At 32.6% G+C, this 14,420-nt stretch overlaps 1 protein-coding gene across 2 annotated transcripts in view; it reads right to left on the minus strand.

The window, feature by feature from the left end:
• LOC111044828 (MLX-interacting protein) overlaps positions 1–14,420 on the minus strand; it is a 77,150-nt gene that overhangs the window by 16,261 nt on the left and 46,469 nt on the right. For both annotated transcript variants that reach the window (XM_039436559.1, XM_039436560.1), the window contains exons 6-13: positions 12,859–12,963; positions 7,152–7,750; positions 5,826–5,970; positions 4,826–5,090; positions 2,687–2,846; positions 2,258–2,386; positions 1,263–1,379; positions 427–554 (exon numbers count right to left, since the gene is read on the minus strand). In XM_039436559.1, the coding sequence (XP_039292493.1) occupies positions 427–554; positions 1,263–1,379; positions 2,258–2,386; positions 2,687–2,846; positions 4,826–5,090; positions 5,826–5,970; positions 7,152–7,750; positions 12,859–12,963 (1,648 nt within the window). The remainder of the gene's footprint in view (positions 1–426; positions 555–1,262; positions 1,380–2,257; positions 2,387–2,686; positions 2,847–4,825; positions 5,091–5,825; positions 5,971–7,151; positions 7,751–12,858; positions 12,964–14,420) is intronic.

Consider the following 14,420-nt stretch of genomic DNA (forward strand, 5'->3'; position numbering starts at 1 on the left):
TTATGCGTGCCCATCAGTATCAATATCCTCACATTTGAAAAAAAAACTAATTCAATAGGTGATTGAAAATAATCAAATAAACTAAAAATAATGCTGAATTAATTATAATATTTTCGATTGTAAATAATTAATTTTCATCAGATGGAAAGATTATCACGGAACTGGATGAATTATATCATATGGAATACAAATTCAAACGTGAACTGAGTTTGTTAACATTTACAGGTGACATCAGGTACTTGTGGATGAGAATACTGCGTGTGGTCTACTGTTCACAGAACTACTAGTAAAGATCTGTTTTACAAAAATCTACGCCACATGTAAGGTACCTATAGGGTTTTCTAATTAATAAGTTTAATAATAGTATGTCTCATTTTAAGCGACTTATTTTTGCGATATGAAGTTGAATCCAGTGTAAAGGCTTACCTAATTGCTGAATTGAGGCACTCAACCTGCTGACGAAGACTGTCCATTTCCTCTTTCAGCTGATTTCTTTCGTTCCTCAGCTGCCTAATGTATTCAGCTCCTTTCTGAAGCATTGCCGCTTTACTCAGCTGAAAATAATAAAAATAATACTCAGTAACGATACAATAGAAGTCTATGATGTGATTCATTTGAAAGGATTTTCTACGTAGAAAATTGAATAGTCGCTGACTAAAAAAGATAAAAGCTTTTCGAAGATATAGGAATAGAAACTCTTTGAATATATAGAAATATAAAATTTAATAAAAAAAAAATGATATACATTAACGGGATAGTAAACACACAAATGGCGCATCATTAAATCTGAACTACTCAACTGATTAACATGAAATTATGAATATTAATTCTCAATTGACCGAGGATGGCTATAGGCCTATTTTTAATTCTTTAAGAGTTCAGTATCAAGTTTTCAGTTTGTCACGGGTTAACTGTTAGTAGAATATAAAAGGAACGAATATTTTTATTTCAAATAGATTACACTTATAATAAATAGTATTAAAGGAGAATTCTTCTGCCATGAATGGGGAGAGTCCATTCTTACAAGGTGAGTTATCGTCTGATAAACTGAAGAAAAACTTCAGAGAAAAATAATTTAACCAACATTGATTACCTTCAACTATTGTATCGTATTTGTGAACTTCATCTACATTCACTTGGAATAATTTTGATCACTAGCCAATATTTGAGTCTACATTTGATAGATAAGACATGACATTTAGAAACAACGTTCTAAATAATAATGATAATATTTTTCTAATATTATTTTTTGAAATAATTACCTTGGCATTTGGGTTGTGGTTGAGCTGCGGAATGAGGGCATGGAGGGTGTCGAATCCATTCTTGATGGTGCAGCGTCGCTTCTGCTCAGCGTTGATGTGACAGACCCTTCGGTGCTCCTAGACTCACAAAAAACTACATCTTAAGCTCTTGGGAAGTTCTACATTCCACTAGAACACACTCAACAACATTCATACAAATCCAAGCCACATCATTTACTTCTATTTATTTCCCAGGTTACCTACTAAAACAGATACTTATTTTCATAAACTACTGGATACCTAATTTAAAAATACTATTTTATTGTATATTTTGATATACAATGTATTTATTATACATGTTGTACATGCTAATTAATTTTTCATTATCTGTGGAAAGAATAATGGTCATCCCATTATAACCCTTTCACCGCTGTTTTATAATAAACTAGTTTCTTAAAAATTTCATGCGCTTAGACTTGAAAACTTTTTTCAGAGTAAATTTGCAGTGAGTAAATTTTTAGTGAAACAGGTAGTTCGACGTAACGCTGAACATTGAATTGAGCATTCACGTAACGCCCAGAAAACATTAAATAATGCTTTATCAGTTAAGAATTGAATTTTTAATCAATCTGGAGAAGATTATTGAATTATCTGGAACTATATTGAACGTTAATCACTACATAGTATTTGATTACAAAATATACAATTTAATCGGATATAATATCATGTATTCAAAGAATACTCAGAATTCTTGAATTCAAAGAATAATTGAATCGGGTCCTTACTTTTAGTATGATTAAAATGAATTAAATAAGTACTATAAACATGTCTCCAATTTCAGTTCAGAGTATTAACATGTGAACCACAGTACATCTTATAAGCCCAAAAAATGAATATTTTTTAATGACTGAGAATCGATAGAGAGAAAATGAGTCAAATTAGAATGAGACCGAGCGTGAAAGTGATGTGAAAGAAGAATTCAGCATGAATCAAAAGCGATTAGCGTGCAATATTACCTTATATGTCCGTCTTCCGCTCTTGGAATTTGGAGAGTTCGGACTGCCGACATTCAGAGGAGACAGACTGAGACTATCATTTCCTGGCGAATCCGGGTGTTTCGGACTGTTCGATGCACTGCCAACCATCTGAATAATTCATTCAAAATTTAAGAGCTTGAAACTTTAATCTGCATTTCACTCAAGTATTCTACAGGAAACAAGTGAAAAAGAATCATCAAACTCAGAAGTCAAAAGTGAGGATGATTTTTTGTCTAGGAATAACTCATCTCAGTTCACGATGGATTGCTTATGGTGTATCAAGAGCTTGTGAAGACTAGAAGTCTTTAAATTTAATATGGAAATCAATCACAATTTCACATTTGCTACTACACATAAGATTAGTCATTGAGTCTCAAAACTAAACTTAGAAATGGAATATTTACTAACCTGTGGTGAATGCTCCGCTGAGATTGATAGTGGAGACGGCGAGTTGACCACAATAGTAGAAGAGGGTGACTGTGACAAAATTGTCGGCATTTGCTGATTCGTGGCCATCCTCCTGGATAACGCACCTGTTGTCACATTGGCAGAGAATGTGAATGTGTCACTGTTTGCAAAGAAACAGAATGTTACTTTACAGGAAAATCGTGATAATTTGAGAGATGAATAAGAAATGTTTCGTACTTTCAATTTCCATAGTGTGAGAAACAGAATTGAAGAAGGAATATTAAGTAATTTGATTTTCAGTAAAAAAGAGAAATCCAACCGTCTGTATGCCATCTGCACACCTGCACTTGCAGCAACCAATAGTCTGGGTCGAGGCATCAACTGCTTTTGAAAGTTAGTAGTTTTTTGTATTTTCTATTTGTTTACACTTTTATCATAGCATAAACTTTGAATCACGAATTGAATAAAAAATTTTCAATCATCAAATAAAAATTAATTTATTCATGAAAATGAAAATATGCCTTCAATTATCCTCTGTAAATTCAGAATCTTCATGCAAAATTTCAAGTTTATTTATTTATTTATTCATTGGATAGGAAAATTACAATATTATGAAAAAACAGGCGCTAGCCAAAAACTTCCTCATTTTTATCCAATTCTCACTTCAAAAATGAATAACCTTTTTCTGAGGTCACTGAAAGAGTTCACAGAAGATAACTCGCAGCACTGTTTCCAACAATGGAAAATTCGCATGGAACGATGCAGAGATATAGAAGGGGTGTATATTGAAGGTGATAATAAGTAATTATGTATAAAATGAAAGTTTTTACAATACCAGTCCCGTTATTTTATAGCCACACCTCGTATAATTCTGATCAGATCTGATAATAAGTCAAACGTGTATTTTGTAAACTGTACATGTCCATTTGAATAGTTGAATTATTATTATTTGTTAATTAATATTAGATAATGTAGGCTACAATTATTCAGAAGTTCACTATTTTCATGAACTAGTACTACAGTGAGGTCCACGTTATAATGGCAGTGGAGAAAGATAGGAGAACATCGTTGCTGATCGTCTGTCTTGTCAATGCCTTCTATAGACGGTAGCTGATTTATTGATGTAATATTAACTGTTCATTCTGTTTAAGATAATTATTATATTTTATTAAGCAAGAAATTATATTTTTCAATAACTTTTTATAAATATTTGTTAATTATCAATTCTACATTGTTAAAAGACGATCTGGCAACAGAGCAAAGTGAGGAAGCGATTGTTGATTATTTATATTTTCACAAAACACAATCTGAAAAAGTTGCGGAGCCAAGGTCTATAAAAATACAGGTCATGACACAATCCCGTGATGCATTGCAAAATGGCCATTTTATGGATTTTCACAAATTTTCAAATTTATTAGCTGTTATCATTATAGATTGAACAACATGATTTGTTATATTGTTCATGGAATATTGCCTGACTTTGAATTGTGAAATAAATTCTTCCCACAGATTATCAATATCTAGATTCCAACTAGGAACTGAATTGTTGATTTTTAGATTGGGAACTTCAAACTCTTTTTGAGGTTTGCCTTTTGTCCCAATGCCTTATTAATCATAACAAGTTACAAGAATAAGAACAATTTTTAATAATAAAAAATGAATTATTGAACCATTTAATATCGGTATTTCATTAATAAAAAATCGGAAACCTGAATTTACATATTATCTGAACCAGAATATTGTTTTTAAAAAGCATAATGCATGATTTTGTTATGAGCAGATTGGAATACTACAAATGTACCGCCATAAAGACCCCACATAATGGCCGCTCCATAAGGAACACGAGTGTCATGACCTGTATTTATAAACCTTGTGCGGAACTAGAAGATGATAGCGCTATCTTGCTTTGACGAATGATAGACAAGGATACCAATACCATTGCTAATCAAACGCTGCTATTATAACGTGGACCTCACTATAGCAATCAAACATTAAAAATAGTACAAAAAACTATATTTTGAATTATGATTAAAAAGCATGAAACCCACGATGATAATTTGACCAATTATCAAAATTAACAATGGAACCGATATGGTTCTCAGACAAAAAATGATACCAATACGAAGAACATGTTCTTACCTGGGACTATGACTAGAGTACATAACGGGCGTATTGTCAGGCATAATGTGTTCGACGCCATCATTGGAGTCTGTGTTGGTGTTGATGATATGCACAGCTGCCGAGCTCTGAGTGTGAGTGTAGCCGCTGTATGAGGCGACAGGGCTGCCAGATGCCATTGCGGGGCCCCCCATGCTATCAGCCAGGCTCTTGTCGATCAACGGACTCGACGCACTCACTCCTCTGTAGCTGTAGTTGGTCGCTGTGTTGCAGTTGTTATTGTTTGCTGGTAAATAAAAATAAAAAACTCATCAATACAATGTAGAAAAGTCATGGCGTCATGGGTAAAATATTCATCTAGTAGTTACCCGAAAATTGGGGAGATGAAACAACCTTTGGGTTTCTCCAGCAACAGGAGCCATAATAATAAAATGAAATATGAACAATGATTAAAATAAAAAAAGTAATTCCATTTTCATGATAGCATGAAAAACAACATGTTACATTAATTCTAAAAGTATCTCACATACTGTTGCAGAGTCTACGAACCAATCATAATATGACACTAGGAAATCAGAGTCAACCTACTGCACTATGGCAAGTCATGTCCTGAAAAAGGTTGATTAAATTGGTAACACAATTGAATTGTAGTTAAATTTTGAACTAACATTATTTTAAAATTGGAATGCAATATTACTAAATGATTTCTAAGACTAATTATTTTCCCATTATAGTCTATCCCCAGTTAGAAAATGAATAAATTTATTCAAGTATATTGTTACTGTAGAATATCTATATATTCTGGATTCATTCAAAAAATGTTACAAGCAGAACCATGAAATAGCTTCCAAATTCAGTCAAGTCAACTCAATTTCAAACCGTCGAATCGAAAAATGGCCTCAGTAATCTAATGAACAGAATTTTAACAGTAATGTACAGTAATTTCAATAAAAAGTTCAATTATAACTTAGGATGAATGAAATCTGAACTGATAACTTGATATAAGTTAATTTGTTGTTACTTGTGAGGAGTTGATGCAGTAAGGCATTTGGCGTCTGAGTGGTGTTGAGGGCGGGATCACTTCCGGCTGAGATGAGAGTCGGCGTCGATGACTTGCCCGGTGTCATCAGACTTGAGCCACTGCGGGACCGATTGCGGTGTTTTAACTAAAAAATACAAATTAAATTATAAAAAGTTATTTTTCATTGTTTACTTTAGTATACATAAATAATAATAAACATTTGTATGGCTTGTCTTTTTTTCTTTAGGGCTACTCTTAAAAATAAATAAAAATGAGAAATTCAAGTACGTGAATTCAGCTGTGCTTATAGTTAATTAGTTTGTGTTTTATTTTTGGTTCAACATTTTTCTTAATAACTCAATATTTTCAAGTTCTGAGAGTTTATTGAATGTAATCATTCTATTATATTCGGTTTTTTATCAAATAAAATTCAAAATTTCTACTTTATTTATTTCTGGACTGAAAAGTGGACTCACATCAATTTATTCACGTGGATAGCATAACCTATGATGTTTATTCATTCATAACTCTACCTTCATTGTATTATCATTCATCCCATCATCATCATCATAATCATCTAGGCTTAAAATACTTCTAGAAAGTCGCCTTTGAAAAATAATAAATACCCTTTTAAAATTGTTCAATCACAACATGTTTCGGCTATATAATGCCATTATCAAAATAATGACTAAATAAATAAAAATTAGAAATCTAAGTACCCTTTTGAAATTGTTCAATCACGATATGTTTTGGCATTATATAGCCGAAAAACATGCCGTGAATGAACAATTTTAAAAGGGTACTTAGATTTCTAATTTTTATTTATATTTGTATGGCTTTTATTGGTGGGGAGTTCCACGTCGTCTGATATTTATTTTCAAGGCGTCAACGGGCCTCACTTGAAAATTGATTGCCATCAATAGCAATCTGGGACATTAGGCCTACCGACTTCAAAGTACTTCCTAGACATCAATGTTATATTTTTTGTAATTTTAAAAGCTGGAACGAACCCAGCAATTGATTTTTAAATAATAACAGAACCTTAACCTTCAATGAATGTACAAAATGAACATGTTACAAAATGTCAACTTTGAGATGTTGCAAATTTTATTCGAACAAAAGGATCCTCTATTATTTCTTGATTATTTAAATCTTGAGTGATTGATGTCCAATGAAGATAAAATGTACTACGGGTATACTGTCTGATTACTAGAAGTATCCTTATTGTAGTATCAACTATTAGTAGAATTTATATAAATATTTTCAGTCTCCATTACAACATAAACCAGATGCTCATTAAGAACAGGGTTGAAGTTGATTTGTTACCTTAGGTATAGCGAACACTTGCTCGGTAGCCCGTCTCTGCGGCATAGGCTTGTCGCACAGGGGCAGACTATTCGAGCGCATATTGGTGCGTTGCAGGGAAGACAGGCTGCACGGATAGGCTGCAGCTGCCGACGGAGGCGGAGTCGATGGCAATTTGAATTCTGGCGGGCTCGGCGCTGATTGGATGCAAGTTGCCGCCGGCGCTTGGGCTGGTGGAGGGGGTAGAGGCGGCGGAGGTGGAGGGGGTGACAGCTGTTGATAATGTGTGACAGACTGGTGTTGTGGTTGTTGTGTTGGCATATTGTAGGTCAAAGGCATGTAGGGTTTGTATGTCGACGTTCGCGGACTGGCAACCGGTTGCGATGCATACTGGTATGAGGGGTACTGCGGCTCCTGTTTAACAACAGGTCGATACAGAGAGGAGTTTCGGCCTGCCAGAGGTTTGGGAGAGGGAAGGGGTGGAGGTGGAGGGGGTGGCTCAGAGGTCATGTCCTGGTAGGTGCCATTCAGAGCCCTGTACAGGTCCTGTATGCTGCTGTCTGACGCTGTACCCGTGCTTATCTCTTCAGGGACTGGCGGCAGTTTGGAGCACAGCAAGTCTGCAATTCAACACACAACATTATTTCCATATAAATGTGCATTCAAACTTGTATTTGTGTACAAGTATGAGAATTTATATGAGATTCAAACTCATAAATCATTTGAAATCATGTAAACCCATAGTCCTCATACAAATCAAATGAATAAAAATGAGTTCACCATACAAAATTACGAGTGAAAACATCTGAAAACATGAGAACTCATAAATTTTGTCCACATACCATACATATCATATACATGAAGCCACATTAGTTCAACAAAATTGCATGAGAGATACATGAAACGAAGACAACTAACATTTTTTTATTGTGTGATGTGGCATAATTTCATATTGATTGAATGTTAAATAATGGCATATTTTCTCAGAAGAGGTTTGATACTTTTATTAACTATGCAAGTCATTTTACATTTATCTTTTTAAGGAATGCCTTCACCAAATATGTAACGGGGGAAAGAAACTATAAGTAATATGTTTTGGTGGTTATAAAGATAAAACAAGAGGTGAACAATCTACTATAGAATTTAATGACTCTTTATCATATATTTAGATTTAAACAATCAAGGTTACTTTATTATAAGAAACAATATTAAAATGAAATGAATAGGGAAGCTACTTGCTTTGCAGATTATGGAGACGATGAAACCGATATTTGACATTTAAACACAATGAGGAAATTGATATATTTTGTACAAGAAAAATGAATGGAATTTTAAAAATGTAAATTCAATTATTGTTATGTTATATGAATTAAAAGAAAAAATCATTATACACAAATTAATAATATCATTATTTGAAGGCAAATGCATAATTTTGTATAGAACCATTATCTTCATCGATAGTCTTCTTTTAGAGTAGATCAAACTGATGAACAGTCTCCCAGTAATCGATGTAATTATGATATTAATTTATTCTGTTAATTTTCTCCTAATCATTTATTTGATGTTGTGATTGTGAAATGAATAAAATAAATAAATTAGATATATTTGATTGTTTTTTCTCTGTACTTAATTTTCTTGTAGTTTCGGAAAAATATTTTTAAATGCATTCGATTATTGAGCAACAGCAGATCAAATCTTTACAATCAGGCAAATTGCAGAGAAGTTTTATGAGTAAGATCAATAACAATGAACTCAAAAACAATGGAATCATCAGAAGAAAAATTAAACAACTCATTCAGCTTCTTCTTCTTCTTTCTAACGTAGTAAAAACAGATTAGTAACATATGTTCAACAAAATATACATTTGTTAGAAAATTTGTAAAAGCTTATAAATTGTAAATGTGAATAAATTGTAAATAAATTAGTATTGATATTCATAGTCTATATTATATATTTTATTCATTTATTTCAAGCATATGGTTCTGCAAGACATAATATACAGTGTGTTTCAGAAGTAGTGTCGAACATTTTAGAATATTGTTCCTGGATGATAGAAGACTACAAATGTTGTATTAATTTGAAGTGTCCAAAACTCAGCGGTTATCCTTATAACTGCCATTTGTTTTTTTTTTCACTTATGAATTTTTCTCTCAAGAACGAAATGTTGTATTGATCTGAAATTTGGCATGGATATTTATGCTATAAAGACTCAATTTAAAAAAATAAAACCATGGGCCCGTTCTGTGTATATGGAATGTGGTAAATTTTCCGATTCACCAATTTACCAAGTATAAAAAGTTCCACGTTCCATGGGAGGAATTTTGACAGATTCTGTTCCAGTTCCAACTTTCTGCCCCACAGTCGAAGTGTGGTAAATTGTCCGACCTGGTACAGTTCCAACAGGTTCCAACTAATCTCTCATTGGTCAATTATTGTAGTCTGCTTGCTTCTCTGCGCATGCGCTGATAGTTTGTTTACCATAGCATAGCATAGAATACATAACCAACAATGATGTTTGATAACCATTCATTAAATGAATTTTTCTCGATAGAAAATTTGAGAGTAATTGAATGAAAGATATTTACACTTTTCTAGACGGTAGGTTTGTGAAACAGCCTTTCTTCATTCACGCATCTAGTAAACGACACATTTTAGTGTAAATCAACTTTATATGTGCGCGCCAAAAGCTTGAACCAACGATTTTGAAATGGCGTTCCATGGGAACATTTTGCACTAGTCACGTGATGGAACAATTTACGATTGGAACTGGAACAATTCACTGTACACAGAACGTACACATTTTCGATGTACATATTCAAAATGGCGTCCATTTTAAATTTTTGATGGCAAATTTCACGAAAACCGTTCACTTTACAGAGAATTTACAAGAGACAAAAAAGTTGAAAAAATTTTATCAAGATTTCAAGGATACCTTATTTATTAAGATTGGTCAAAAAATAACAGATAAATTAGATCTTTTCGTACTGCATGCCTGACCACTTTTCACCATTTAAACATCAATTTTTAATTTCAATTGTATTTAAGATGAAGCTTTGAAACTCGGTATGGCTCCATATGGCCATACAGCTGATTTTACAATGTTTTTCAGATTATCTTATTTGTCTTGTGCATTCATGCAGTACGAAAAGAATTAGTTTCTTTGTTATTCTTTGACCAATCTTAATAAATAAGGTATCCTTGAAATCTTGATAAAATTTGCTAACTTTTTTGTGTCTTGTAAATTTTCTGTAAAGTGAACGGTTTTCGTGAAATTTGCCATAAAAAAATAAAAAATGGCCACCATTTTGAATATGTACATCGAAAATTGTATTTCATTTTTTACAGTTGAGTCTTTATAGCATACATATTCATGCCAAATTTCAGATCAATCCAACATTTCGTTCTTGAGAGAAAAATTCCTAAGTGAAAAAACCAAATGGCAGCTATAAGGATAACCGCTGAGTTTTCGACACTTCAATACGACATTTGTAGTCTCCTAACATCCAGGAACAATACCCTAAAATGTTCGACACTACTTCTGAAACACTCTGTATATTACATGCGATGGACCATCTGCAATTCTATTCAATATTGCATTGCATAGAGCTATTGAAGGAATTGACAGGGGAAATATTTTCCACCGAATGTATCAGGTATGTGCATTGCGGACGATGTAGCAATAATTGCAAGAAGGAAATATGTCCTGCAGGAAACTTATTTGTTGCTAGAGAGGCGGAAAAGATTGGGTTGATAGTAAATGAAAGTAAAACGAGGTATATGAAAATATCAAGGAGTCAAACAAGAAGATTTCTACAAAATCTCAGAATTGGTCACAAAGTCTTTCAAGGTATAAGGAACTTCAGCTACTTGGGGGTTGAATTGAATAACAAAAACAAGATGAGTTACAGCATAAAGCAAAGAGCATTGGCTGGAAATAGAGCATACTTTAGTAACATGAAACTTTTGAAGAACAGGCTCGTATGTAGAGACACAAAACTTGAAATATATGAAAGCTAATTCGACCTGTTGTAACTTACAGCTGTGAATCTACGAGTTAAAGAAGTAGTTAAAGAAGGAGAGGAGTGGAGGAGAATAACCAATTCAGAGCTCGATGCATTGATTAAAGACAGAGATATTTTAAAATTTATAAAGGCGCAGCAGCTTAGGTGGTTTGGACTATTCCATACTATATTACTATATAGTCTATAACTATATTACCCGCAGTATGGCCATTGGAATTTTTTTCCCGCCGCCGCCATGAAGATTCCAAATATTTGAATTTTAAAATAGGCTTATATGGGATTATAAGTAAAATCGCTTGCTTTTACTTATTAAAGTATATTTTTGTGATTATTAACTTCGATATAATTATTTCTTTCATGTTTTCTCTATATTCCCAATATAGTTTTGGAACTTGAAATAGTAAATCGTAGATAATAGCAAGTAAAAATGAAAGGTAGGTAACGTAACCTGAAAGCTGAATTTCTAAAAAAATACCATAAAACTTTTAAATGTGTCATGATATTGTAATAAATTTTGTTCCATTGACAAATAATAAAGTTCTCAAGCATAGTGGAATTCTCATCACAATAGATTCCATAACATTTAAATAGTTTGTTTTATTCAGCCAATAAGTCTGACGAAAATATTGTAAAGCACAACATTTAATATAAACTCTGGAAGAGCCAATTATTCTAGCCATATTACTACTTGTTAAATTTAATAAACATGTAAGGAATTAAAAATAACACAACATAACCATTATTGTTTATATTTAGTGATATTTCTAATCTTAACCACTGCTCGTGGTAATGCAACTCGAAAATCATATCAATAGCTATTGTACCAACATGTTGTGGGTAGGGTACTCAGTACTGAAGAGAATCAATCAGAGAAGTCAAGACGTCTTTAATCAGCACTTAATCATGGTTAAATATTTCATAAAATGTTATATTCAATTGAGCCACAAAAAATATTTTGAAATTGGATTATTTAAAGTTCGATCAAATAAATGGGATGAAGAAATATACAAAATTGAAATTTATCTTTCTACATATTTATATAGATCACTGGTTCCCAATAAGTTGTCCGCGAAAGCTCTAGAAGTGGTCCGCGAGGAGTCCGAGAGAAGGAAAATTGATGTTTTAAGCTTTATTAGTGTTTTTTAAAGTTATATTTTTTGTCTATATTAAAGTATAATCAATTTCTCTTCGAAAATGATACATCAATCTCATCTTAAGTTCATAATATGTTTCCAATCGGTAAAATAAGTGACAAGTTCCAAATGTCGAATGCTATAAGATAGGACTTGAAAGTTTGTTTAGAATCTTAATGGCGGATTTGTACCATGTGACCGAGCTAACCAATCAGAAGCGTGACAGTCAATGGCCATACTGTGGGTAATATAGTTACTGTAGTTTGGACATATTTGTAGAATGAATAAGAACAGAATGCCTAAAATAATATTCAAGGAGAGGCTAAATTCAAAAAGAAAGGGAGGAAGGCCGAGAATAAGGTGGTGAGAAGATAAAATGAGAGACAGGGTTAAAAAGGGTTATAGAGGAAAGAGACAATTAACAGAGGACTGAGAAGCGTGGAGAGCTGTAGTGGAGGCGGCCAAAGCTCGTATTGGGCTGTAGTGCTGAAAAAATCGATTATTGGGTGGAGTTAGGACTTTTTTAGCATACAAACATATAACAAGTTGAGTTGGGCGTGATTGGATACGCACCATGCAGAGGTTCAAATGTGTCCATAACATCATCGTCAAGGTTTGGCTGTAGCTGCACCAGACTGGGTTGAATTAGGTCAGCCCATAGGCCAGCTCCCCCCCGAGCTGAATAACACAAAAATTGTTTAGAATATCAGCTTAGTCACAATTCATCATACACAAATTTTCATAATATACCCAAGCATGAGTATACAGAGAATATTAAATTAGACAATAACACTTTTCATATTGAAAATAATTTTTCAAGAACTTCTATAGATATATTTTCAACTATTCACAATATAAATGGATTGGAACAGTCAACTCCACAATACTAAAACATTCGACGCAAAGAACCTGAAAATTAACCATAGTCAAAATCTTACATAAGTCTCAAATTTATCAGTGTCATGGAATTGACAACTCATTTTTACAATAACGTATTATAGTTATGAACAATTATTTTTTTCTAGAAAAAGGATGGTCAATGATAATCCATTTTTACTAAATGCAAGAGCTCAAAAAAATGGAATATTGCAGGTGAATTTCCATTTTCTGATAAAAATACGCGGAGCTTCTGTCGATTTTTAATAACACATTTTTTATTATACGTACGGTACTCTCATTTAGCGCCTAAAGCAAATACAGTCTGGATATCAGAAATTTCCAATAGAGATAAGAGAATTAGAAACATAAATGCTTGAAATGTAACCACTTCCAATTTTTCCACTGCATTCTGTAAAAACGTGATGGAAAAGTTCATTCAACCTCTACATTTTTGATCCTTCAGAAATTAAATTGTCTGATCAAATCAAATTTTGATTTGTTTGAATAGGGAATTCTTATTTTGATGAGTCATGAACATATAAATTGATCTAGAGAATTAATTTAGCTGTTAAACACAACTGATCTCGATAATATTGTTGAGGTAATAGCATAGCTACTATATGAAATACAGGTTCGTTGTTAATATATATCAGTAAAAATCCTATCATGATCATAAATCTCATAAATTTTTCAATTCTCCGTCCTTTATCAAATAAAATGATTTTTACTGATTTATTCTAATAAATACTTTATAGTATCATACTTTTCTAGTATCCCATTGATACATTAAATTGCATACATTTTACTTGCGACGCATATTAACTGGAAATTTGCTCAAGCAATTGGCTAATAAATCATGACAGGCTTATTGACAAGAAATGTGACTTTTCATCTCCACGAGTACCAGATAAAATTGAATAGCTCGATCGATACTTTCATAAATGGGTATCGTACGTATGGATTAACTGATAACTCAATATTAAAACATCCAACACTCAACGAAACGGCACAGAAGCAATTTTTTTGTTCTCAAACAATTATAAAGATAAATTGTCAAAGAGAAAGTCATTCACACCTTTTTTAAGTTGAAAAATATGATAAGTCAACTGTCTGAAAAATTTCCTCTGAATAATCTTCAATTAGCATTCCAAGTGCTTTATTTATAAAAATTGCACTTTACATAACTAAAGATTGTAATAAAAATTCATCAATGTTGAAAAATACTGAAATATCTCAAGATAATTTAATATTAACTC

This window comes from Nilaparvata lugens, chromosome 10 (assembly GCF_014356525.2).
Source record: "Nilaparvata lugens isolate BPH chromosome 10, ASM1435652v1, whole genome shotgun sequence".
Taxonomy (NCBI): Eukaryota; Metazoa; Arthropoda; class Insecta; order Hemiptera; family Delphacidae; genus Nilaparvata; species Nilaparvata lugens.